At 54.0% G+C, this 26,620-nt stretch overlaps 4 protein-coding genes across 4 annotated transcripts; 1 reads left to right on the top strand and 3 right to left on the bottom strand.

Moving 5' to 3' along the window:
• Positions 1–308: 308 nt before the first annotated feature.
• eefsec (eukaryotic elongation factor, selenocysteine-tRNA-specific) lies at positions 309–11,630 on the bottom strand. The gene is made up of 7 exons (XM_056606760.1): positions 11,030–11,630; positions 9,675–9,882; positions 9,156–9,252; positions 7,874–8,038; positions 6,068–6,694; positions 2,951–3,107; positions 309–1,160 (listed from the first exon to the last, which is right to left on the bottom strand). Exons 1-7 carry the CDS (start codon positions 11,346–11,348, stop codon positions 976–978), a joined length of 1,758 nt encoding a protein of 585 aa, XP_056462735.1. The 5' UTR covers positions 11,349–11,630; the 3' UTR covers positions 309–975.
• Positions 11,631–11,995: 365 nt separating this feature from the next.
• Positions 11,996–17,057, top strand: ruvbl1 (RuvB-like AAA ATPase 1). Its single transcript, XM_056605368.1, has 10 exons — positions 11,996–12,315; positions 12,768–12,854; positions 13,009–13,141; positions 14,102–14,253; positions 14,336–14,425; positions 15,051–15,200; positions 15,341–15,404; positions 15,559–15,757; positions 16,119–16,221; positions 16,599–17,057. The coding sequence occupies exons 1-10, from the start codon at positions 12,169–12,171 to the stop codon at positions 16,848–16,850; spliced, it is 1,377 nt and encodes a 458-aa protein (XP_056461343.1). The 5' UTR covers positions 11,996–12,168; the 3' UTR covers positions 16,851–17,057.
• Positions 17,058–17,384: 327 nt separating this feature from the next.
• On the bottom strand, positions 17,385–19,877 carry mustn1a (musculoskeletal, embryonic nuclear protein 1a). The gene is made up of 3 exons (XM_056605369.1): positions 19,775–19,877; positions 19,533–19,659; positions 17,385–18,684 (listed from the first exon to the last, which is right to left on the bottom strand). Exons 1-3 carry the CDS (start codon positions 19,781–19,783, stop codon positions 18,584–18,586), a joined length of 237 nt encoding a protein of 78 aa, XP_056461344.1. The 5' UTR covers positions 19,784–19,877; the 3' UTR covers positions 17,385–18,583.
• A 379-nt stretch (positions 19,878–20,256) lies between these two features.
• Positions 20,257–26,620, bottom strand: rft1 (RFT1 homolog). Its single transcript, XM_056605367.1, has 10 exons — positions 26,340–26,620; positions 26,137–26,222; positions 25,877–25,999; positions 25,067–25,358; positions 24,422–24,556; positions 23,196–23,456; positions 22,636–22,780; positions 21,989–22,094; positions 21,359–21,608; positions 20,257–21,137 (listed from the first exon to the last, which is right to left on the bottom strand). Exons 1-10 carry the CDS (start codon positions 26,400–26,402, stop codon positions 20,973–20,975), a joined length of 1,626 nt encoding a protein of 541 aa, XP_056461342.1. The 5' UTR covers positions 26,403–26,620; the 3' UTR covers positions 20,257–20,972.

Here is a 26,620-nt window from a genome sequence, read left to right as displayed (position 1 = left end):
ATACCGCCCGGTCCACTGGGACTGCTGACACCCCCCACTGTAAACACACCGGGCCTACTGGGAAGCCACTGGGAAACAGGCAGGGCCGCGGGTGAAGGGATGGTTCAAGTGTTACGGTGGGCGATGGCAACATCATAATGATGAGGAGAACATGGTACAGATAAGGCCTCAGGAACAAAGGGTTCGGTTGGACTGGTAATTCAGCAGGTTACCAGTAAACCAGGGAATGGAGGATTAGTAACGACAGTATTACTTAACTAATGTTACGTGATGATGTAGCAGTAGTCTTAAGTTATTTTGGTTTAAAGTCACATTTTGTGAATTTATTGTGTATTTTATTCAAATGTAATTTATTGTGAACGTATATTCGATTAGATTATCACACAGAAGGGACACTTACATGGAAACAGAAGAAAATGCAGGCTGTTCTTCATAGGTTGATTTAATGCACGTGATTTTCAAATCAACAGCGTGAGCAAAAAGTAGAATGCGGCATCAGGAAAATTAAAAAAAACACGAGTCTACTTCCAAAAGGAAAACGTATGCATTTGAAAACCCCTAAAGTTCATGAGAGCGATAGACAGATCCGTGCCTTCGCCAAGAAACGCTGGTTTCCAAACCCCTTCCTATCCTGCTGCTGATGGAGGCCTCAGAGGAACCAGGACTCGGACACTCTTCAGGTGAGGGGGTCATATTCGGTCACGGTGGAAAATAGAGATACGATTTGTAATAATCAAAAGAAGAAAGAACTAAGCAGTGTCGTCGTTGATTCTGACGCATGATTGTGACTCCCTGAATATAATCAATACTTTCTGTCTCCATCCCTCAGTACTCCATTCATAGAAACCCGTCACCTGAAGGTCACCGGGAGGTCACCTGGAGGTCACCTGGGGGTCACCTGGAGGTCACCTGGGGGGTCACCTGTAGGGTACCCTGGATGTCACCTGGATCACCGACACGCCGTGATGCTGGAGCTCAGGATTGGACCATCTTCTTGTGGGGGTCGAAGACGTATCTCTTGAAGTGCAGGTGGATGCTGACGGGATGGGACTCGGCTCGGGGCTCCTCCTCCTGCTGCCCTGGCTCCGCCTTCCCGCCTCCTTTGCCCTTCTTCTTCGAGCCGGAGCCCAGCAGCAGTTTGGTGTCTGCACGCAGGCCCTCTGGAGACAAAACAAAACAGGGCGCGTCAGCTGTGAGACGGAGGGGGGTGCTGGTTCCATTCCCCCCCCCCCCGTGCCTCTATAATGACCTGCTGACGGCGTCCATACTGGGGTCACTAGTCCAGCGCTAGGGGGCCGTGACCGGCCTGTACTCAACACAGTAGTGCCAGTGGTGACCTGAGAGGACTCCTCCTCTTCCTCTTCCTCTTCCTCATCCTACTGCTGCTGACTGGGGCGTGGCCTCATGAGGCCTCTGAGCAAGGCACCTCGCTCCTCATTTGTGGAGTAATCTCCATGGCAACGCTTTTCTCCCCCGTAGGTCTGACGCTCACGGCTGCGGGGGTCTCGTGGCTCCTCTCTGGGGGCTCTGCTGGCCGTTATCAGACGCCACCCGGAGACAATCAGCGGTGATGATCAGCCAACCTCGGAGCGCACCCAGGGTGTTTGTTTACACGCGTATGTCGCTCCGCACGTCCCATGTCCCACGCCACGTGTCTTCCCCCCCCCCCCCCTCCCGTGGCCGTCTGACCCGGGTGCAGAACGGCGCCGTACATCAGGTTGTTATGGTTACGCCGACGAGATGCCGTCACGGTCGCTGGGCAGCAGAAATCTCTGCCCTCGTTATCTGCGATCTGCTGACTAGCATCTCAGAGATACGCTGCTCTCAGGAACACGCAGGGCGCACACGCCGGCACGCACACAACCACACACACACACACACACACACACGCAGGGCGCACACGGCGGCACGCACACACACACACACGCCGGCACGCACAACAACACTCCCGACGGCTCGTAGCACCGCAAGATACAAGGGAAGCTTTCATTACAATAATAATAATAAAGGCTGTGTGTGCGTATGTAAGAGTGTGCGAGCGTGTGTAAGAGTGTGCGACGGTGCGTGCGTGTGTGTTATGCAGGTCTGTGAGGTGAGGCATATGCATGTTTTATGGAGGTGTGTGTGTGAGCTTCTCCTCCCTGGTGCTTTCCTTTCCCTGCCCTCTCCGCAGGAGCCCTGGGCCGGAGCGACACAAGGTAAAATAAACAGGGAGCAGACTTCCCCCGGAACCCCAGGGGTCCCCAGAGGTAACCTGGGAATGTGGCCGGGGTCTCGGGCAGACCACATCCTGAACCCTCGGAAAACCACAACACCACACGCCCGGTTTGGTGTGTGTGTGTGTGTGTGTGTGTGTGTGTGTGTGTGTGTGTGTGTGTGTGTGTGTGTGTGTGTGTGTGTGTGTGTGTGTGTGTGTGTGTGTGTGTGTGTGTGTGTGTGTGTGTGTGTGTGTGTGTGTGTGTGTGTGTGTGTGTTAAATCACCCCCAACTCCACTCCCTTATCAAATACTTCTACTCAATACACTTTAGTTCTCCCACACCGATATTCCACCTGGTATAAACCAGGTGTGGACATGGTGTTAACCTGGTGTTAAACAGGTGTGGACCGGGTGTTAAACAGGTGTGGACCTGGTGTTAAACAGGTGTGGACCTGGTGTTAAACAGGTGTGGACCGGGTGTTAAACAGGTGTGGACCTGGTGTTAAACAGGTGTGGACCTGGTGTTAAACAGGTGTGGACCGGGTGTTAAACAGGTGTGGACCGGGTGTTAAACAGGTGTGGACCGGGTGTTAAACAGGTGTGGACCTGGTGTTAAACAGGTGTGGACCGGTTGTTAAACAGGTGTGGACCTGGTGTAAACCTGATGTGGACCTTGTCAATAGGTGTCAATAGGTAAAAACCTGGTGTGGACCAGGTGTGGACCAGGTGTGTAGAGGGTCTTTGGGGCCTACCTGCCACCCTGATCTTGTACTTCCCGCTCTGCCCGAAGCCGCCCTCGATGACGCCGGCCTCGCCCGTGGACAGCGCCACCTTCAGGCCCACGAAGAGCTGCATGTTGGTCTCCTTCTTGAACAGGCTGCGGCCAATCACGGTGTAGTCGTCGGTCACCTGACACAGGGGACACCTCAGGATTAACAGAGGACAACGTTTTAGAACCGGAGCTTCTCGCTGCGCCTGTTTCCCTCAAGCGCCAGTGATCGAACCGCGTTCTCACACCGGTCTCAACCACCAGTGTGTCCCCCTGACGGTGTGTTGCCATGACAGCATGAGGGCCTGACCCTGTTCCCCCATCCTCGAAAGGCCCTAACCGCGCCCCAACAGGCACCAGGCCTGCAGCCTTCGAAACGTCCGTCTCTCACCCCCCTCCCCCCTCATCTATCCTACATCGTGCTATGGTATCTCCCTTCCCCATCCCCATGTCCCTCACCCCTCTCTATGTCCCTCACCCCTCTCTATGTCCCTCACCCTTCTCTGTCCCACACCCATCCCCCATCTCTGTCCCTCACCCCTCTCCCAGGTGAACGTTTGGCCCCAGGTGAACGTATTGCCCCAGGTGAACGTTTGGCCCCAGGTGAACGTTGGGCCCCAGGTGAACGTTGGGCCCCAGGTGAACGTTGGGCCCCAGGTGAACGTTGGGCCCCAGGTGAACGTTGGGCCCCAGGTGAACATTTGGTCCGAGGTGAACGTTGGGCCCCACTGAACGTTTGGCCCCAGGTGAACGTTGGGCCCCAGGTGAACGTTTGGCCCGAGGTGAACGTTGGGCCCCACTGAACGTTTGGCCCCAGGTGAACGTTTTGCCCCAGGTGAACGTTTGGCCCCAGGTGAACGTTTTGCCCCAGGTGAACGTTTGGCCCCAGGTGAACGTTTGGCCCCTGGCCACAATTGGTCTGATGAGCAGATTAGAGAACTGAACAAAACAAAAGCATCTGAGCTGGTGAAGAATGCGGCGTTAGCAGAGAGAGCAGAGAGAGGGCGTGTCTGGCGAGGCCTTCTATCTCAGCTATGTCAGTTATGTTGTGCGTAAGGAAGGAAATGCTGAAGCTGAATGTGTTTTCCCTGGGCTGGGGGCGGGGGGAGGGGGGGGGGGGGGGGTGTGGCCTGCCTGGCCCCGCCCTGACCTCTCGCCTGCGTACAGACGGGCCACTGAATGGAGCTGTCAGCGGCCTCAAGTGTTGCCGCCAGGAGCCTGCTCACACACTTGACCTAGGCCCCCCCCTTGGTGACCCCCAGACACCAGGGAGGTGGGGCACACACGTAGACAAGCACACGCACACACACACACACACACACACACACACACCGAACTGTACCCTGAGCCTGGACGAGACGTGGGGTGAAAAACTCTGATCACCGGCGCTAACTAACCTGGATGCCAGTAGACCGATAATGTACAAAAAAAACAAAGAGAAGGGGGGGAGGGGGGGGGGGGGGCACTAGGACCGCGGGGCCCTGGGGAGATTCCTGTGCCGCTCAGGTGTGTCCAAACAACGCCAGCACAAAACCGCCAGACACAACCCGGGGAGTCACGCAGGCACACACACACACACACAAACACACACTTCCAACATGGCCAACCGGCACTGCACGTGCATTGTTGTGGACGGTGTTTGCATGCTTTGTGACACCGAGCCATGGGGGCCACGACGCAGGGCCACGCTACACCGACGCTGGGAATGAACAACATCCCGGCGGGGACAATGACACCAGCACAGAGGAGACGTTGACGAGACACGACGAGATGCCGACGAGACGGGGGGGGGGGAAACACGCGGAGGAGACGCCAGAGAGTCGGCTCACAGGTTCAGGACGAGGTGAGGCGCGGAGCGGGCTCCACTGAAGGCAGAGCGGGTTGGCTGGTCACCGGAAGGCTGCTGGTTCGATCCCCGAGTGTCGAGGTGTCCCTGAGCAAGGCACCTCACCCTAACTGCTCCCGACGAGCTGGCCGTCCTCTAGCATGGATGACACCGCCGTCGGTGTGTGAATGGGTGAATGTAGGGCTTTGACTCCGAACTTCGTGATTCGAATATAATTTGAATATCAAAAAATAAATCAAAATTCGAACGAATATTAGGCAGCCATTAATATTCGAACTACGTCGGAGAACCCGACGCAGTCTACTCATAATATTGTAATGACCACGGAATAGGCAGTGAATGAAGTATTGATTGGACAGTGATTTATTAGAAACCTAATAAACCGTTGGAACACACAAGACCGGTAACCATAGCAACGCCGGTAAACAAACCTCGCAAAGCCCAATCCAGGGCTGAATCAGAATGCTCATACTTATAGTATGCATTTTGTAGTACGCCACAAATATCGCACGTCCGAATGCTCAGTACGCATTGTGTAGTACGGAAAACGTTTCCGAATAGGTACTACCGCCACAGTATACAACGGTAGGTCACTACGCTATCCCACAATGCAACCGGAGTCTGATAACAAACGAAGAAGAGAGACCCGACACTACCAGCAGCGGCTTAGACATCGTAGAAAGCGGCGAAGAAAAGAGACATTGAAAAGAGACATTAAAAAGAGTAAAAAAGTAAAGTAAACTAATTAAGTAAAAAGAGACATTTTTAATTTAATAGCAATGATGACAAGACGGAAAACAGGTAACTAATCAAGGTAATTTTGCCGGCATCTGAGGGGAGATACGTCATCTCCAAACATCCGGTAGAGTTTCGGCGGTTTTCGGAAGCGTTCAGAGGCGTTCTACGCATAGCTGTAGACCGTACTACACTGTGTAGTGTAGTACCGTCAAGTAGACACTGAACAGAAATAGTATGTACTAAGTATTCGGATTCAGCCCAGGTCTTACTGAAGGCATTTAATGGTCAACATATTATTAATAAATATTCGAATATATTCGAATATTAGTGTTAATAAACAAACAAACTTCGAATATGATTTTTGGGCAAAAGTCAAAGCCCGTATGTGTGCATGGATGGGTGAACGTGTGCATGGATGGGTGAATGTTAGGCAATATTGCAAAGCGCTTTGAGCGGCCGCTGGTTAGAAAAGCGCTGTATAAAAGCAGTCCATGAGAGTGACCGGGCCCCACTCACCCTCTCCACCTGGCCCTCCTTGTGCTTCATCTTGGCGATGCGCAGCCGCGGCAGGGCGCTCTCCCCGTAGGCCTTGTCCTGGAAGCCCTCCAGCAGGCGCCCCTGGAAGGCCAGGCGGCAGGCGTTGGCGTGGATGTCCGTGTCCAGCTTGGAGCCGATCACGAGGCAGAGCGCGGGGCACGTGACCGGCCGCTCGAACTCCAGCAGGGCCCACTGCTCGGGGTCCGGCGCGCCCCCGCCCGGCCCCTCCACGTAGCTCTCCTGGTACAGGTACTCCCTGTCGAAGCTGAAGGGCGCGTCCAGAGGGGCGGGGCCGGCGCCGGGGCCGGCGCCGGGGCCGGGGGCGGGGCTGGGCAGGCCGAAGAAGGTGACCTTGGCCATGACGGTGTCGTGGCCCACGGTGACGTGGAACTTGGCGCGGGTGGCGAGGGCGCCCTTGAAGTAGCCGATCTTGCGGGCGGAGATGAGGCCGGCGTGCAGAGAGCGCAGCGACCCCGGCGTGCAGACCACGCCGCGCTCCAGCAGCTTGGGGTCGAACTGCGTCACGCACACGCCCACCCGGTCGCCCTGCATCGCCCGGGACACCGGCGTGCGGAACATCTGCATGGACTTCACCTTCTTGGTGACCTGGGGGGGGCACACACAGGGCCACTGTCTTAGGGCGGCAGGCCGGAAGCAAGACTCACCTGTTCAGATTTCACCTGGACTCTGCACAACCTCCCCCCCACACCCCACACATGCACTTATTGTGTGATTTACGTCCTGGCACTTAAAAACCGTACTTAGTAAGGTGTATTATCTTATCCTAGCTGCCTTTGTTGTATACACAGGGAATAGGTTAACCTATAAATGGTTAGTGCTTGGCGCTAACTATGTTGATGTTCTATGATGTTGATGTTCTATGAACATCGTTATTGTACCGACATCGATATATTGTTGTTTCTCTTTCTTCTGACACATTTAATTATTGTGAGTAAATTTGGATAAAAGCCTCTACTAAATGGCCCCGATTCACCACTGATAATATTGGTGATATTTTACGTCTGAATTCATTTAGTCTGATTTCAACTCGGCTGTAAGCTAAAGACTGAAGGAAGAAATTTTATATGAAGGATAACAGGGATGTGTATGACATAGTCATCATTCTTCTGCCACATTAGTTCAAATAAGTTATTTTTTCACAGACTAGCAAAGCAAGCTAAATAAATATGAATACAACTTGTTTGTTGTTACATTGTGTATATATTTATTCTAGTAACTTAGTTACTGCAACCTATAATATAATTTTGACCACATATCTATGAAAGATCATTCAAAATACAGCCTTGATTAGCGAAAGATATTTTAGTTGTCCTTTCATGTAATATAAATTTGATATGTTGTTCAAGACTAATTATTATTGTTTGCAGTACAAAGCTTGTATTGTTCTGGATGTTTCGCTTAATCATCCAATCAAACAAACAAACATCAAATATTAGTCACGCCGTTGTGAAAAATAGGTCTTTTTGGCAGGTTTCTGTAAGGCCTCTGCTGCCACCTAGTGGTGCATTTGAAGATGACAGAGACTAGCGCTGCGCCGGCCGCCTGCAGCCTGCGAGCGAGCGACCGTCTGCATCTGGTCTACATTAAACGGCTCCCGTTCTGCCAATCCACCCTGGTCCTCCTTATCCTCCCCATGAACACACACCGACACATCCTCCCCCCCCCCCCCCCCCCCCCCACACTATTCCTTTCAACTTGTGAACTTCCCCCGTCTCCTGCTCCGTGAGGGCCTGTCTCGCGGCGGGGCGGCCCGTCCCGGCCTACCTTCAGGGTGGGGATCTCCACGGTGTCGTTGACCGCCAGCGCCCCCTGCAGGAGGGTCCCGGTCATGACCGTCCCCTGGCCCCGGATGGAGAAGCAGTGGTCCACCGCCATCAGCAGGGGGCCCTGGGGGTCTCTGTCAGGCCGGTAGGACTGGGTCTTCAACAGCTGAGAGACAGAGACAGAGACAGAGACAGACAGACAGACAGACAGACAGACAGACAGACAGACAGACAGACAGACAGACAGACAGACAGAGAGAGAGAGACAGAGAGAGAGAGACGGAGAGAGATGCAGTGAGACGGGGTCACTGCTGGTCTGTGGAGTCCTGAGTGAACAAACATGAACCAAGACACCAGAACAGCTTCGCTAATGAAAAGCACATCCAGCTGGTGTTGGGTCCGTCTGTCCAGGAGTCTGTCCACGAGTCCATGAACTCCAAACAGAACACAGACACATACATGTCTTTCCCTCCCCCAAGACATGGTGTCTCCCGGTCTGCTCACCCCTGCCGTGAATCATTCACACCCCGAGGACAGGAAATGAGCTATGAGCTAATGAGAAATGAGTGCTTCAGCACTAGGGTGGAAAATTAAATGCTTTCCATGACATTAAATAAAGTCCTACAGTATATTAGACCCGTCCTCATCATCTAGCAGCTCCAGCTATAGCAGCTCTAGGTTAGCTTCCCTCTAGCTTTAGTTGGGAGTTCTCAGACCTATAGCAGCTCTAGGTGTAAGGTCTCTGACCTATAGCAGCAGCTCTAGGTGTGAGGTCTCTGACCTATAGCAGCAGCTCTAGGTGTGAGGTCTCTGACCTATAGCAGCTCTAGCTGTGAGGTCTCTGACCTATAGCAGCAGCTCTAGGTGTGAGGTCTCTGACCTATAGCAGCTCTAGGTGTGAGGTCTCTGACCTATAGCAGCTCTAGGTGTGAGGTCTTTGACCTATAGCAGCTCTAGGTGTGAGGTCTCTGACCTATAGCAGCTCTAGGTGTGAGGTCTCTGACCTATAGCAGCAGCTCTAGGTGTGAGGTCTCTGACCTATAGCAGCTCTAGGTGTGAGGTCTCTGACCTATAGCAGCTCTAGGTGTGAGGTCTCTGACCTATAGCAGCTCTATGTGTGAGTTCTCTGACCTATAGCAGCTCTAGGTGTGAGGTCTCTGACCTATAGCAGCTCTAGGTGTGAGGTCTCTGACCTATAGCAGCAGCTCTAGGTGTGAGGTCTCTGACCTATAGCAGCTCTAGGTGTGAGGTCTCTGACCTATAGCAGCTCTAGGTTAACTTACCTCCATTAGCTCCGGGACGCCCTGGGGTTCGTCTGTGTCGGGGGCGTCTGGGCCTCCAGGCTTCACTGCGACAGCGATCACTGGACAGTCCTTGAATCTAAGAGGGGAGAGAGCATGGAGGACGTCAGCTTTCACTAACAACAAAACCATTCGAGACTTCAGAAATGAAAAGGCACCCGGATGGAGCGGCAAAGACCACAGAAATGGGTCTTCAAAACCTGAACGTTTGAATCCAGAACAGCAGCCAATGATGACGCAGTGCAGCCACAACCAGATCAGCCTCAGAGCAATCGGGCCCCTGGGAGCCACCAGGACCAGACCCGGGCCCCTAGGACATGACCCGCGCCCCCAGGACCCACCCCGGGCCACCAGACCCGGGCCGCTGTAGACCCCCAGGACCAGAGCCAGGCCCAAAGACATGGGCCCCCGAGTCCCAGACCCCTGTGAGCCCCCAGGACCACACCCAGGCCCCCTGACCCGGGCCCCCCAGGACCTGGACCTCATCCAGACCCAGCGTACCTGGTGTTCTCCAGGGTCTTCTGCAGCCTCTTGGTCATCTTGTCGATGGCGCTCTGCCTCTTAGTGGGCGGCAGCAGGTCGGTCTTGTTGAGGACCACCACCATGCGGGGGCAGGTGAGCTCTCCGATCAGCAGGCACTCGGCCGTCTGCGTCTGGAGCCCCTTCACCACGTCCACCACCAGCACCATCAGGTCGATGATCTGGGCCCCTGGACACAGCGCAGTGCTGAACTATCCCGCCACTCAGGGTGTGTGTGTGTGTGTGTGTGTGTGTGTGTGTGTGTGTGTGTGTGTGTGTGTGTGTGTGTGTGTGTGTGTGTGTGTGTGTGTGTGTGTGTGTGTGTGTGTTCCATCAAATAAGCGGATAGGATGTTTAAAGTAATTCAAAACAGTCTGAGTAGGAAACCTCTACGACTCCAGTTCAGCGACGTAACGGCTGAGGGGTTGACAACGGTGAAAAAAAATAAACAAATTCAGACAGCTACCCCAAGAATAACAGAACAAGAGGGGAGACGTAGGGGTGGGGGTGTCGGAGAGGGGGAGACAGCAGGGCTGGGGGGCTGAAATCAGAGATCCTGCTCACTTGGTTGTCTTTCCTCTTGCCTTCTTTTCTTTCCCTGCCTTTGGCAGCCTCCCTTTCCTGTGCTCCCCTCTTCCCTCTCTCCTTGGCTCCCCGGCCTTCCTGTGCGCCTGTCACTGGGGACGGGAGGGGAAGCTCCACGACCCCCCCCCCCCCCTCCCCCTAATCCACAGCATGTGCACTGCACCGGGAACCGGCTCAGGCCGGGTTAACAGACCAGATCTCTTTCATTATGGCCAGTGAGCCATAATGCGTGTGTGCGTGAGAGAGAAATAAAACAATATCAAACTAACCACTGGCCCAGCACTGCAATCTTTTTATCCGTATCGTTTTCATGAGCTCTCCAGCCCTGATGATGTTGCTCTTACTAACGCGACCCGCTGTAAAGAACGAGTTCCCCTGTGGGCCAAGAGAACGGAGCTGACCTCAGTCCTCAGCGGCATGCTGAGGTGAATACGCAACGTAAAATAACAAAACATCTTGTTATCTTGAAATTCAATATCATTTCATTTCTTTTGGCATTCATTCATCGAATTCATTCATTGAATATTACTTTTTCTTCTCCAAAACAACTGCGATGCCTTTTGGTGGAGGGACTTTAACCGACCGCTCCCTCTGCTGGACAGAAACAATGCGACAAGGTGGTTTTTGGATTTAAAGATCATCGAATACATCTATAATATTAACCTATATTCAGACTCTCTCGCCCAGCTCACGCAACAAGTAGTCCAGACACAGACCTCAGGTCTGCGTACCCCTGCCTCCCTCCTCCTCACCTCCGATGATGGTGCGGATCAGCGAGGCGTGCCCGGGGCAGTCCACCAGGGTGAACTGGAGACTGTCGCACTGGTCGTTCTGGTCTCCGGGCACCCGCAGGTGGTCCGGGAGGGGCACCGTGAAGGAGGAGAACCCCAGGTCCAGGGTGACGCCTCTCTCCCGGGACTGCGGGTTCTTGTCGAATGCGGCCGTGGAGGCGATGCTGCTCAGGGCTCGGGCCAGCGACGTCTTGCCGCTGTCCACATGGCCCAGCACCCCCACGTTGAAGTTCAGCGTCTTGACGCGGCTGTCACTCAGGCTGTCACTCGGGGCCGTCATCCCGCCACTGTCACTCTTCTGGTCCTAGAGCAGTTCAGACTAAACTTTGAACTTTGAGCTGAACGGTTCGAAGGACGTTCACGTTTTTCTTTCCCCCTCAACCTCTTATGTGTTGACATTCATGATACTGCCTTCTTCCACTGTCATGTTGACATGTTGATGTGAGTTAAATTAGGAATAGCGTGCTGAATAACATAAACACAGATGGCCGTTTACTTTGCATGAACCTTTTCCTGGGTGTCAACACAGTCCGATCTGCAACATACGCAACCGGAACCTTTGATTAATACATTCGAATAAATAAAAGGCGAAACAAAGGACCACTTAGAATACACGATGAGGCACGAAATAATCATTCACTGTTGTAAATTGACATTATTAATTTTTGGGGTTGTTTTATTTGATCATGTTGGTTTAGAAATACTCGAGAATGGATTCAATCGTTTCTGCTACGACAATGCAATCGAAACCACACCGGAAGCAAATAGTGACGGGCAGAAATGCGAGCCAATCAATGGAGCCCTGCTCGGCAGAACGGTCCAATCTATTCTTTAGGTGAAGCCAGTAGTAGTGTTGCCAGATTGGGCCAGATTTGCCTCCCAATCTGCAAACACTGGCTGCAGCGCGAAGTATTACACATCTGGCAACACTGGCCAGTAGGCAGTACTTCCGCTCCCTCCCATAGTAACCCGCATGGAGACGCAGTTCTCTGTGTTGTGACTTGAGAAGAGAACCATACAAACCGAACCCAGCGGCTTGTTCGGTGCTTTATTTGAGCCTTTACTGTTTTCTGAGAGTCTCATCCTCTCAAGGATCCACCATGAAGATCGAGGAGGTGAAGAGCACCACGAAAACCGCGCGTGTCGCGGTCCACAGCCACGTGAAGGGCCTGGGTCTGGACGAGGCGGGAGCGGCCCGGGGGGGTGCCGCGGCCCATGGGCTGGTTGGCCAGGAGGCCGCTAGAGAGGTACTGGTACCATGCTATAATACACTACACTTTATTATACTATACTAATCATTACGGGACGGGCTGGTGGGCCAGGAGTCCGCCAGAGAAGTTAAACTATACTAAACTATACTGAGAGGTTATACTATACTATACTGAGAGGTTATACTATAAATTATAGGACGGGCTGGTAGAGAGGTCTGATAACACTACCGAACTGTACTACTAATCATTATAGGACGTGCCGGTGGGCCAGGAGACCGCCAGTATAACCTCTCAGACGTCCTGATAATATGATTATAATAACCATGCAGCTTGTTGTTCTAAAAACGAATTATAATCAACAAGCCGTGTGCAAAAATTATGCGTGTCATTATTTAGAATAGTTAAAGATGTTCCTGTTAAGGACGTACACATTTCGGTGCCCTATCCGGTTCCATTCTCTGTTAACCTGCCGTGTTTTGACTCTGAAGGCATGTGGCATCATCGTGGACCTGATCCGCTCTAAGAAGATGGCAGGGAGGGCGGTGCTACTGGCCGGACCGCCCGGAACTGGAAAGGTACGCTAGACGTTTCTCTGACCCCTCATCACCACATCCTCATTGCTGCAGAAATATCCTCTCTAAATGAAATGACGTTCAGCGAATTATTTGTAGAGTCTCTCGACTGCGAAGGGAAGGCGATGTCTAAAGTGTGCTCTCCGTGTGTCTCCAGACCGCCCTGGCCCTGGCGATGGCGCAGGAGCTGGGCAACAAGGTGCCCTTCTGCCCCATGGTGGGCAGCGAGGTCTACTCCACCGAGATCAAGAAGACAGAGGTTCTGATGGAGAACTTCAGGAGAGCCATCGGTGGGTCGTCAGTTCAAAGAGAACCGTACCTTTGCCTCTCCCAGGCAGGGCGCAGGCCCCCTCTGTCTCTAACAGGGGACATATTATACCACCAGGTGTGATCAGCCGTTAAAAACCGCTTTGGAAATTCTGCCTCTTCCTGTGTGTTAGTGACATCACAAGTGGGCGTGTCCACCTAGATGTGGGTGACGGACAGATGAGCGACGTTTGCTACAGTCCACTGGGTAGGCTGCTAGGCCGACCTATCCAGCACATATTTCGGTTGACACGCCCACTTGTGATGTCACTATGGGACCTTAAAGAATTCCCTGACGGACCAGGCGAGGTGCCCCGCTCCCCGAGAGGCCGGGCGCTGTTGACAGCAGAGGAAGGCTTTAGTCGCTGCAGGGAAGGGGCTTTGTGTGGATCGCTGACGCTAGCTGTCACAGGGGAGGAAATGGTTCTCTGGTGACGTGGAGGAGGTCGTCTGCAGCACAGTCGCTCCACACAGCGGGAGGGGGGGACAGGAGCCAGGATGGGGAGAGAGAGAGGCGGAGCAGAAATTAGTGGGGGGGAGGGGGGGGGGGGTGGATGCCGATTCGGCGTCCGTCGTCACAGACTGGACAAGGGCTCCATGACACTGGGCTACAAGTGTGCCTCTGTGTTCCCCAGCGGGCGAGATCAGCCACCTGTACGCACGCACCAAGGGTCAGCTTACATAGAGAGGGGTGTGTGTGTGTGTGTGTGTGTGTGTGTGTGTGTGTGTGTGTGTGTGTGTGTGTGTGTGTGTGTGTGTGTGTGTGTGTGTGTGTGTGTGTGTGTGTGTGTGTGTGTGTGTGTGTGTACACACTGGGCATGAAGTCCCATTCTTCCATTTGAAGTCTATGGTGCAGGAATGTGAAGGTCAGCTTGTGTGAGTCGTACCACCTTGTTGCCCCCCTGACCCCCCCCTGTCCTGTGCGCCCCCCCCCCCCCCCTCAGGTCTGCGGATCAAGGAGACCAAGGAGGTGTACGAGGGGGAGGTGACGGAGCTGACCCCCTGCGAGACGGAGAACCCGATGGGGGGCTACGGGAAGACCATCAGCCACGTGGTCATCGGCCTGAAGACGGGCAAGGGCACCAAGCAGCTGAAGGTGAGGCGCTGACCCGGAGTCCCTCCTCCTCCGGCCAGCAGGGGGCGGTCCAGGTCTCTCACAGCTCTGTCTCCCCCCTCAGCTGGACCCCAGCATCTACGAGAGCCTGCAGAAGGAGAGAGTGGAGGTGGGGGATGTCATCTACATCGAGGCCAACAGCGGCGCAGTCAAGGTACCTCACTCGTCTGGGAAACCAACACTAGAGGACGTTCTGCTTTAAGCAGCCTTCCAACGGGGTAACTGTTTTGGAGCCACACCACCGGTCACAACAAGTCCTTAGAAAAGGCTCCCGGTGGAGAGAGCTCCTCGTCGCTCTCCTCCTCCTCCTCTTCATCGCTGCTGAAGGCTTCATCTCTTCGGTCCGCTGGAGCCTCTCATTCCTCAGCCCCTTATCCCCTCATCTCTCCTTGTGTCGGTTCCAACCCAGGCCCCCGTGCTGACAGAGCGCGTTGACAGGAGCTTTTAATCAGCCCAGGTGGGCCAGAGAGACGGGGGGGGGGGGGGGGGGGCAGAGAGGGAGGGCCGGGGAGGTGGGGGCCACAGGGGCGGGGCCAGGGCTGCAGCATGCGTTGTGTGGCCCTGGGTGGAGTGGGGCACCATATTTGTTCCTGCTGACAGGCGTCTCAGCACCCCCGTCCCCCCGTCCCCCCGTCCTCGTCCCCGGCCGTGCGCCCGGAGACTTCAACCACACACCTGCTCTGTTGGTTTTAATCCCCCTAATCCTCAACGACCTCCCTCCCCCCCCCCCCCCCCCCCCCCCCCCCCGCCCGCCTTAACCCCTCCCTCTCTGTCCGCAGAGACAAGGTCGCTGCGACACCTTCGCCACGGAGTTCGACCTGGAGGCGGAGGAGTACGTGCCGCTGCCCAAGGGGGACGTCCACAAGAAGAAGGAGATCATCCAGGACGTGACCCTGCAGGACCTGGACGTGGCCAACGCCCGCCCCCAGGTACCACGCCCGCCGTCAGGAACAGGGCTTCCCTTCCCTTATCTTCTAAATGTTCACATCATACAAACACGATCCTGTGGGACGTGTGTTTTGGAAGCCCCCCCCCCCCACTGTGTCTGACCTGCTCTGTCCCTCCCCAGGGGGGCCAGGACATCCTCTCCATGATGGGCCAGCTGATGAAGCCCAAGAAGACGGAGATCACAGGTAGGCAGAGAGCGTGTTGACGGACCTCCTCTCAGTCTCCCTTCTCCTTTCTCCCTGCTCCTCTCAGTAGTCCCCCTGCTCCTCCTCTCAGTCACCTGCTCCTCCTCAGTCTCCCTGCTACTCCTCTCACCCCCCCCCTGCTCCTCCTCCTCAGACAAGCTGCGGACGGAGATCAACAAGGTGGTGAACCGCTACATCGACCAGGGCGTGGCCGAGCTGGTCCCCGGCGTGCTGTTCATCGACGAGGTCCACATGCTGGACATTGAGTGCTTCACCTACCTCCACCGCGCCCTGGAGAGCGCCATCGCCCCCATCGTGGTGTTCGCCTCCAACCGGGGCAACTGCCTCATCAGGTCAGAGCCCGGCCATGCTGCTGACCGATCACTGTCTCGGGGCTCCGTGGGTTCATGACCAGAGGACTCCTCCAGAAAGGTCCCAGGTCTGGGGAGCTGTGGGTGTTAGGATCCTGGATCTCTCGCCATCTCTGGATTCCTTTGGGATCACTTTTTTGATTCAAAATCCACTCAGTACAGAGGGGTTCTGATGATACCCATCTATCTATCTATATATTATGAGACACTCTGGTGTGTGAGATAACTGCAGTCTCAGAGGACACACTGCAGGCAGGAGGAGGTCTTCAGGGCTGCAGGTTGACCTGCTCTGCGTTGTGTGTTAACCGTGTCTCCCGGTGGTCCCCGGGTCTCCTCCTTCCAGAGGGACGGATGACATCAGCTCCCCTCACGGCATCCCGCTGGACCTGCTGGACCGGGTCATGATCATCCGCACGCTGATGTACACGCCCCAGGAGATGAAGCAGGTGGGTACCACGGCAACGGGTAACGGGTAGGGTCTGGTTACCACGGCAACGGGGGGGGTAGGGCCTGGGTACCTAGCAACGGGATAACGAGGGTAGGGTCTGGGTACCACGGCAACGGGGTAACGGAAGTAGGGTCTTGGTACCACGGCAACAGGGTAACGGGAGTAGGGTCTGGGTGCGACGGGATATCGGGGGTAGGGTCTGGGTACCACGGCAACGGGATAGCGGGGGTAGGGTCTGGGTACCACTGCGACAGGGTAAAGGGGGTAAGGTCTTGGTACCACGGTAACGGGGTAGGGGTCTGGGTGGCAACAGGGTAACCGGGGGTAACGTGGATGCTGAGGTAACCCCCCCCCCCCCCTCGCGCCGGTCCACAGATCATCAAGATCCGGGCGCAGACGGAGGGCATCACCGTGAGCGAGGAGGCGCTGGCCCACCTGGGCGAGGTGGGCACCAAGACCACGCTGCGCTACGCCGTGCAGCTGCTGACGCCGGCCCACCTGCTGGGCCGCGTGCAGGGCAAGGAGGGCGTGGAGCGCGAGCAGGTGGAGGAGATCAACGAGCTCTTCTACGACGCCAAGTCCTCCGCCAAGATCCTGCAGGACCAGCACCTCAAGTTCATGAAGTGAAGGCCGCCGTGAAGTCGGCCCGTCTCTGTGTCGGGGGCGACCCGTTCTGTGGGTCCCTGTCCCCGGTCCGGGGGTTCTATGTCCGGGTCCTGTGGTTCTCTGTCCGGGTTCTGTTCAGCGGAACGTTATGTTTCAGGCAAATACGTTTTATTCATTTTTGTAATTAAAATATTTTTTCTATTCCTATCAACTGTTGGTCTTTTTAATTTGCACACATCTAGCTGCTTATGTACCACAATAACTGATATAGACTACACACATTTACATAATAAGTTATTCACATTTTTTACAGCGCTTTCCTCTGTACTCATACATAGACAGACACTCAAACAAAAGGCAAATAAACAACCCTACAACAATAAACAACAAATTAAGAGAGAGAGTGAGGATGGAAGATGACGGAGGAGGATTTGTCAGATGGTGGAGATGACTTCACCTAATAACATGAACATGATGGAGATGACTTCACCTCATAGTGATGAGGATGACTCAACACAGTGGTGTCACAGTGGATGCTAGGAGGCTTTTACTGACTCCTCCATAAAAGGACGCAGGGCGGTGGTGTTGAATGGGTTTATTGCAGAGGTTCAGTACAGAGTAGGAGGAGCATCAGCCTGCCATGCTGGAGACCCCTGGAGTGTGTGGTGATGGCAGTCTGCCTCGGGCCAGGTGCGGCTTCTTCAACCATCCCCACACACTCCACAGCGGGAGACTTTAAACTTCATAACATCAACAAGGGGGAATGTTGGTTTTCTTTTTTTGAAATAGAAGCTCTTACATAGTCTCAATGGTGGTTACTCCTTTATAATATTTACATTGTTTTTTACTAATGTTTATAGATTGCATGGCTTCCCCCCGGACATTCAAATTCACATCAAGTCCTGAGGTACTAGCCTTAAAAAAAAAATCGTGTTATCTTAATGGTTTGGCTACATACCAAATTTCTCAAACTCCACACAAGGCAAATCAACAGTTACTTTTGCGAAAACTCCACAAATCGTTGCAAAATGAATTCCTGCATGGACACCATATTATCTCGGTCACAGCAGAGTGCTGCTGTAGTCACTGCAGACAGGAGGGCTTCTGAGGGGTTTCTTACCTCATCTCCTCTCTAAGGCCCCAGGGAAGCAGCTCTGTGGGCTGGACAGCTCATGTCCTGGTTAACCCATGGTGGGTCACCTGGTTAACCAATGTTGGTTAAACTGATTAACTCATGTTGGATGGTTAACCAACACTGCGTTTCATCTGAATTATTAGATCGTCCCTCCTCCTCCTCTCTTTTATCCTCTGACTGATGATTGGAAAGCTGAGCTAATTGGTTTGGAGCAGGTGGGGCTGGAGACCAATCGGTAACGAGAGGATCATCCATGTGACCAAACGTGCCCTGATTAGGATAACTGTGCTAAATTTGGAGGTTTTGCGTATAGAGTTGTGCAAAGTTTCATTTAGAAGAGCTGTTAAAAAAAACAAGGAATGTTGCTTGGAGTTCTGCAGAAATACTCCTTGTCCTTGCTGAGCTTCGCCCTGTTGCCATGGTGACAATAACTCCCCCCTCTAGCGCGTAAACAATGGAGAAAAACAGAGATACCAGGCGTGCAAAGCAACAAACAGTTTACGATGCTGAGGGTGTTAACATACCAGGACTGATCCCACAGCAAGATACCAACAACAGACAATCAACCGGCGCTAGCTTCAGAATGGGTTCTACCCAACGACCACTGAGCGAGGCGTTGCTACTTCCTGAGCGGTCTCTGATTGGCCGTCTTGCTGAAGGCGGTCTCTCCACCCGACCTCGCTGAGCTGAACACGGACGGAGCAGCCTTCCCCGCCTTCTCTGTAAGGAGACGACAGAACGGGCGTGGTGAGACCCTCACACCAGAAAGCAGTGGTCTGCAGTGGTCTGTAGTGGTCTGCAGTGGTCTGCAGTGGTCTGTAGTGGTCTGCAGTGGTCTGCAGTGGTGTGTAGTGGTGTGTGGTGGTCTGTAGTGGTCTGCAGTGGTCTGCAGTGGTCTGTAGTGGTCTGTAGTGGTCTGCAGTGGTCTGCAGTGGTCTGTAGTGGTCTGCAGTGGTCTGTAGTGGTCTGCAGTGGTCTGTAGTGGTCTGCAGTGGTCTGTAATGGTATGTAGTGGTCTGTAGTGGTCTGCAGTGGTCTGCAGTGGTATGTAGTGGTCTGTAGTGGTCTGTAGTGGTCTGCAGTGGTCTGTAGTGGTCTGCAGTGGTCTGTAGTGGTCTGTAGTGGTCTGCAGTGGTATGTAGTGGTCTGTAGTGGTCTGCAGTGGTCTGCAGTGGTCTGCAGTGGTCTGTAGTGGTATGTAGTGTTGTGTAGTGGTATGTACTGGTATGTAGTGTTGTGCACTGGTATGTAGTGTTGTGTAGTGGTATGTAGTGTTGTGTAGTGGTATGTAGTGGTGTGGTATGCAGTGTGGACATAAACAAACGACCCCCCCGGAGAAACACCGGGTCAGATCTTTGGCCGCAATCCAGCCCCCATTTTCAAAATCCCGGACTTCTCTGTATATGGAGTGGAAATTCAGAAGCAGTAAACCCCCCCACCCCCGCTCCAGAAACGTCAGCTCAGATGTTGCAGATAGAGCAGCCTGCTCCACCACCACCACACTCTGCCAGCCCTTCATAGGTCTGAGATGTTCCACATACAGTAGCCTGTTGAGGCCCCCAGCTCACCACACTCTGCCATCACTTCGTAGGTCTTGCTCTTCAAGGGCCCCTGGGTGCCCAGCTTGTCCTTGGCCTCCACCAGGTCCTCATCCCTCACGGCAAGACGCTGCTCCTGGCCGTCGTCTTCCCCCCGCTGAGGAGAGCCGAGGCAGGGGGAAATCACCAGGGGGGGACGGGGGGGGGGGAAACACCAAGGAACACAGAGCAGCAACCTCAACAACAACGTCCTCGTCTGGTGCTGGGCTCACCTGCGACATGCCGAGTTGAGAAGGTCCTGAGATGAATTCTTCTCGGCTGCGTCTCCTCAAGTCTGCTCCGCTGATCCTCTCCAGACTCTATAAATCTGTTGGTGGGTCCGCTCTAGGACTCCTCCTCCTGGTTCACTGTCCAGGCTCAGAGCCTCCTCTTTCCACTGCCTCATGAGGTGACATCACTGAAGGTCCGGTCCCGGAGGGACGTCTCCCCCCCCCCCCGCCTGACGTCTACGGGAGCGAGGCGGTGGATAAAGTCCACCAGCTGCTGCTGACTGCCTGTTACGTGACTCGGTGACCTCAGAAGATACTCAGACCTTTGATCTGGGAGAGGAGCTTTATGGCAGTGTGTTGTTCTGTCTTCATCGTGATGTCACCGTTATGGAGGGGGACGGCGTCTTATGAGGATTTCTTTAAAGTTAATAAGTTAATGAGAACCAACTAACCATAACTATGAGTTTAAGTTAATGAGTAAACTAAATTACCATAAATAAGAGTTAAAGTTAATGAGTAAACTAACTAACCATAACCAACCAAAACGAACAACTATATTAAAGGTTTATAGTAAGATATTGGTACTTGGAATATGTAAAAAATAAAAGTTTATTCAATTTGGGATAGATAAGATTGTTTCAAACCATGAAATAAGGCAGAGGCTTCATTAGAGAGTTCAGATGCATGAGAGGCATAAAATAAATTATAGATTTTTTAAACAAAGAAAACAACTTTAAAAGTACAAATTAATAAAGTGTATTTGGTCTTTTTTGCTACAGATCAAAGCCAACTGATCTTCAAAGCATAATTTTACATTCATATTCATCAATCTTTTTTATTACTAATTAGTCGTTATTCTCTCAGGATTGATTAACCACTAGTAACCAGAACTAATCTACCTGAAACAACCTTTTGTAACACATCACCGTACCGCCAACTGTCCAGTCCAGACCGGTCCAGACCGGTCCAGACCGGTCTTGACTGGCCTGGCTTATGTGGAACCAGTCCCACTGTAGTCCAGTCCTAACCGGTCCAGTCCACTCTGGCCTGTGTGGAACCAGTTCCTCTCTGGTGTTCTTAGCCTCTCCCTCACTGTAGTCATGCCAACGGTCCACTGTAGTCATGCCAACGGTCCCTGGGTTGGTGTTCAGTCCTCCATGTTGGAGCCCAGCAGGTGGTCTGGCCAGCGGCCCGCCGCGGCTCACGTCCTCTTCCCCCGGGTCCCGGGGCGGAGCTGGGTCCTGACGAAGGCGACCAGCCGCGTCTCGGTGAGAAGGACGGTGAGGAGGACGCCGGACAGACACACGGCGCCCACGGCAACGTGGACCAGACGGAGAGGCCAGCCGCTGGAGCAGCAGAACATGGACTGGAGAGGAGAGGAGAGGAGAGGAGAGGAGAGGAGAGGAAAGAGGAGGAGAGGAGAGAGAGGAGAGGAGAGGAGGGAGGAGGGGAGAGGAGAGCAGATATGGTACAAGGTAAAATACATGTTAATGCACGATCGATAGATCCTCGTAGGTAAACGACTGTAACGTTGAGATAGAGGCGTGTTCTAGGAGACTGCAGGGTGGTAGCGGTGGCGAGCGGTACCTCAGACAGAGCCGTGACCACGGCGCTCAGGGCGAGGGCCAGCAGCAGGGCGGGGGAGGGCAGCAGGCCCCTCAGCGGCCCCCAGGGGCTCGCCTTGAAGTAGCGCTGGATGTAGAGCAGGCTGTGCAGGATGCGGAGGGCCATGTTCAGACAGTTGGCCAGGATGAAGCCCACGGAGCCCAGCCACCCGGTCAGCAGGTAGGAGAGCAGCAGGAAGGAGACGGAGAGGGCCAGCATCACCCCGTTGTACCTGCACACACACACACACCACAAAACAGGCACACACACACACACAGGCATAGACATACACACAAACACACATGCATACACACATAGGCGCACACACACACACACACACTCGCACACACACACAGTTGAAATTATTATACAGTAGTCTAATTTGGAAATACTTTGGCGAGTGTGTGAATGTGAGTGATTTGTGAGTGAGTGAATAAGTGAATGAGTGAGTGAGTGAGTGTGTGAGGGAATGAATAAGTGAGTGAGTGAATAAGTGAGTGAGTGAGTGTGTGAGGGAATGAATAAGTGAGTGAGTGAGTGAGTGAGTGAGTGAGTGAGTGAGTGAGTGAGTGAGTGAGTGAGTGAGTGAGTGAGTGAGTGAGTGAGTCTCACCGGTCCAGCTCCTCCTGGCTCATGGCAGCGAACACGAAGCACTCGGTGATCCCGTTGACGGCCAGCAGGAGGACGTAGCCGCTGTAGACCCTCAGCAGGACGGGCCCTGGAGACAAGAGACACACGCCATGAAGTCCAGTACCAGTACTGAGGACCAGACCAGGACCAGCACTGAGGACCAGGCCGGGACCAGGACCAGGCCCGGGACCAGCACCGAGGACCAGGACCAGTACTGAGGACCAGACCAGGACCAGTACTGAGGACCAGGCCGGGACCAGCACTGAGGACCAGTACTGAGGAACAAGCCGGGGCTCCAGGCACTGGGTCTAGGCCCAGGACCAGGACCAGGCCCGGGACCAGTACTGAAGAACAGGCCGGGTCCAAGCCGGGGTCCAGACCCAGTACCTGCTCTCTAGCCCTCTGTGGACTAACCAGGACCCGGCCCGGGTCTAGACCCAGACCCAGACCCAGACCAAGGCCCGGGACCAGTTCTGAGGACCAGACTGCTAGCCCTCTGTGGACTGACTAGGACCAGGCCCGGGTCAAAGCCTGGGTCCAGGCCGGGTCCTGTCCTCTAGCCCACAGAGGACTCGGGTCCAGACTGGGTCCAGACCCGGGTCCTGTCCTCTAGCCAGCGGTGGACTGACCGGCTCCGGCGCTCAGCAGGGCGCCCCCGTAGAGGTCCAGGGCGAGGTGGGAGTAGGCGTAGCCGAACACGGTGATGACCAGTCCCACCACCACCACCAGCTTCAGCAGGCTCTCCAGCACCTCGGCCGCCACCGACACGTCCTCCTAGGGTGGGGGGGGGGGGGGGGGGGCGAGGCGGTCAGACACTGGAGGGCAGCTGAACGGAGGCTCAAGTTCACAGTAGAGATGTTCCGATAAACTGTTTTTCGTTCCCGATACCGATTCCGATTCCTGAACTTGAGTATCGGCCGATACCTGTTTATACCAATAAAGCATCTAGCATTGTAACTACTATTAGCATTTGTTCTTATAGAAGGGTTCTCTTACGATGACACCGATGTATGATCGGTCAACTCACTGTCAACAAATCTTTTATTCCAGAACTAGATCCTTAACCTTTATAGTCTATAATTATAATAACACATTTGTATTCTTGTAGTTAAGCATGAGCATCCATGTTTCTTTCAGACGGATCGGCGCATAGACTTGCGTACTCGCCGATCCGGTCTTCAGACTGTACCTGTTTCTGGCTGCGTGCGTCGCCGCCTCTCCGCAGCACCTTGGAGAAGAACACGTAGAAGCTCTCCTCGATGGGCAGGAAGAGGAAGCGGGCCACCATGGAGCCCAGGTTGTTGACGATGTCGTACACGCCCTGATCCCCGAAGCTCAGCACGCTCAGGAAGGTCATGACGTACCGCTCGCCCTCCGTCAGGAGCTGCTTCAGGAACGACTGCTTGAAGAAGCTCCACGTCAGCCGGGCCAGCGCCCAGTCCACCGCCGGCTGAGGACCCAGAGGGACACCTGGGGGTTAGGGCTGGGGAGAGGCCCCTAGGAACCAGGGCCCAGAGGGAGAGGCCCCCAGGAACCAGGACCCAGAGGGAGAGGCCCCCAGGAACCAGGACCCAGAGGGGGAGGCCCCTAGGAACCAGGACCCAGAGGGAGAGGCCCCTAGGAACCGGGACCCAGAGGGGGAGGCCCCTAGGAACCAGGGCCCAGAGGGAGAGGCCCCTAGGAACCGGGACCCAGAGGGGGAGGCCCCCAGGAACCAGGACCCAGAGGGAGGGGCCCTCAGGAACCAGGGCCCCTGAGGGACAGGCCCTGACGCCTCAAGCCCTGTGACCCATTGCTACTTACCAATCATTCTGTTACCATGCAGAAGTGAAACCTTACTTTTCATAGTTTTGCTAATTAGTCTGGTGTTTTCAGGCTTACGTCCAACAGTAAATTTGGAGGGTTTTAGATAGACACACATGGTCTCACAGAAAATTGGTTTGTTCAAGTTTCAAGCTTTCTTTAATAATAAAATAACTCTTATTATCATATGTAGACATTGTACCCTGGTGAATGGGTTTTGTATAATGATGGATGTAGTACCCTGGTGAATGTGTATAATGATGGATGTAGTACACTGGTGAATGTGTATAATGAGGGATTTAGTACCCTGGTGAATGTGTATAATGATGTAGTACCCTGCTGAATGTGTATAATGATGTAGTACCCTGCTGAATGTGTATAATGATGTAGTACCCTGCTGAATGTGTATAATGATGGATGTAGTACCCTGCTGAATGTGTATAATGATGTAGTACCCTGCTGAATGTGTATAATGATGTAGTACCCTGCTGAATGTGTATAATGATGGATGTAGTACCCTGCTGAATGTGTATAATGATGTAGTACCCTGCTGAATGTGTATAATGATGTAGTACCCTGCTGAATGTGTATAATGATGGCCGTCAGCCATACCTCTCCCGGGGCCGAGCGTGGCAGCAGTTCTCCCACCGTCTTTATCGGAAAACCTTTCCTGTTCGCTTCCTCAGATCCCACGAAGCGAACAAAATAGACGAGGTAGCAGAGAACCAGGCATCCGGTGTACACCAGCTGGAAGACAAAGCACATACACTGAGTTCACCAGCTGGAAGACAAAGCACATACACTGAGTTCACCAGCTGGAAGACAAAGCACATACACTGAGTTCACCAGCTGGAAGACAAAGAACATACACTGAGTTCACCAGCTGGAAGACAAGCAGACGCCCTGCATCGAGACGGCCCTGAGCTGAACAACAGAGAAGACCCCCTACTGAACCCCACAGACCCCACAGTCATAGGCCCCCTGTGTACCCCAGACCCCCTGTGTACCCCACAGACCCCCTGTGAACCCCACAGACCCCCACAGTCATAGACCCCCTGTGTACCCCACAGACCCCCACAGTCATAGACCCCCTGTGTACCCCACATTCCCCCTGTGAACCCCACAGACCCCTACAGTCATAGACCCCCTGTGTACCCCACAGACCCCCTGTGTACCCCACAGACCCCTACAGTCATAGACCCCCTGTGTACCCCACAGACCCCCTGTGAACCCCACAGCAGGCCCGGACCTCTTTACCTGAGCCGCTGAGAAGATGTACAGCCCCCCCTGGGGAGCGAGGACCACCAGCCCCACGGTGAACAGGCACTTGGCCCCCAGGGCCAGGCTCTCGGCCCCCAGCTTCAGGCGCACCAGCAGGTGGGCCTGGGCCAGCACCCAGAGGGGCTCCCCCACCAGCTCCACCAGCGACGCCAGAGCGAAGACCCCCACGGCCGGGCCGTAGTGGGGGACGGCCTGGGGGTCGGGGGCCTCCAGGAGCCACAGCCACACACACACCAGGAGGGAGCCCCACAGCACACCCAGGGGCAGGCTGGGGCCAGAGAGAGGCACACACACACACACACACACACACACACACACACACACACACACACACACACACACACACACACACACACACACACACACACACACACACACACACACACACACAGGCAGGCAGAAACACAGACACATACAGAGACAGACACAGACACACAGCCAGAAACACACAAGCACACACACACACACACACACACACACACACACACACACACACACACACAGACACACACACACACACACACACAGCCAGAAACACACACACACACACACACACACACACACACACACACACACACACACACACACACACACACACACACACAGAAACAGACACAGACACACAGCCAGAAACACACAAGCACACACACACACACACACACACACACACACACACACACACACACACACACACACACACACACACACACACACACACACATAGGTGAACTCAACTGAAAGAATCTGAAGAGTAGTATAATAATAGCGGCAGGACGTCCAGCTCACGTCAGCCACAGCAGGTTGAGGGTCTGCCTCCAGCTCCGGCCCGGTCCAGACCCCCCGCTGAGACACGCCCTCCGGAAAGCCTCTCTGGACAGGAAGACCAGCGTGGAGTACAGCAGCATCAACCTGAACACAGGTAAGACAGGTTAACATAGGAGAAGCGGAGCCAGATCAACTCACACTCTCACACACACCCACACACGTACACACACAGTATCATGTTTGTTTTATCGGCTCCAGCGACACACAATCAGACAGCCTACCTCACGTTCACCACCCCGATCAGTTCTTTGGAAACAAACCGCAGCGTGAACGCGTTCATCACGAAGGTGAGCGCGCGGAACATCACCTGGAAGTACAGAGCGAACCCGCGTCGATGGTGAGCGGCTAGGTCTAAACGCTCTATCTATCTATCTATGACACTTATCGATCAATGGGGTATATATATTTTACGGTGTTAACTTACCTGCAGCAATACGTTATAGGACGCCAGGGTGGAGGCGTCCTGGAGGACATCCTGAGAGCTCATCCTATGGTTCACCTGAGAGATAGGTGGACGCTGGGTCTAGTGAAGACTCACAGCTCTAACATTTCGAAAAAAATTAAGATATACTACGGACATATTCTAAACAAGTCATAAGGTAAATTTAGTGATGAATGACTTATCCTGTGTGGAGGAATGTGGGCAGGAGACTGGAGTCCCCACTTCCGTACACAGTCTGCGTGATGACGTGGAGGAGACTCTGC

This window comes from Gadus chalcogrammus, chromosome 13 (genome assembly GCF_026213295.1).
Source record: "Gadus chalcogrammus isolate NIFS_2021 chromosome 13, NIFS_Gcha_1.0, whole genome shotgun sequence".
Classification (NCBI taxonomy): Eukaryota; Metazoa; Chordata; class Actinopteri; order Gadiformes; family Gadidae; genus Gadus; species Gadus chalcogrammus.
Note: the sequence above shows the minus strand (reverse complement) of the source record. Positions and strands in the feature narration are given on the sequence as shown.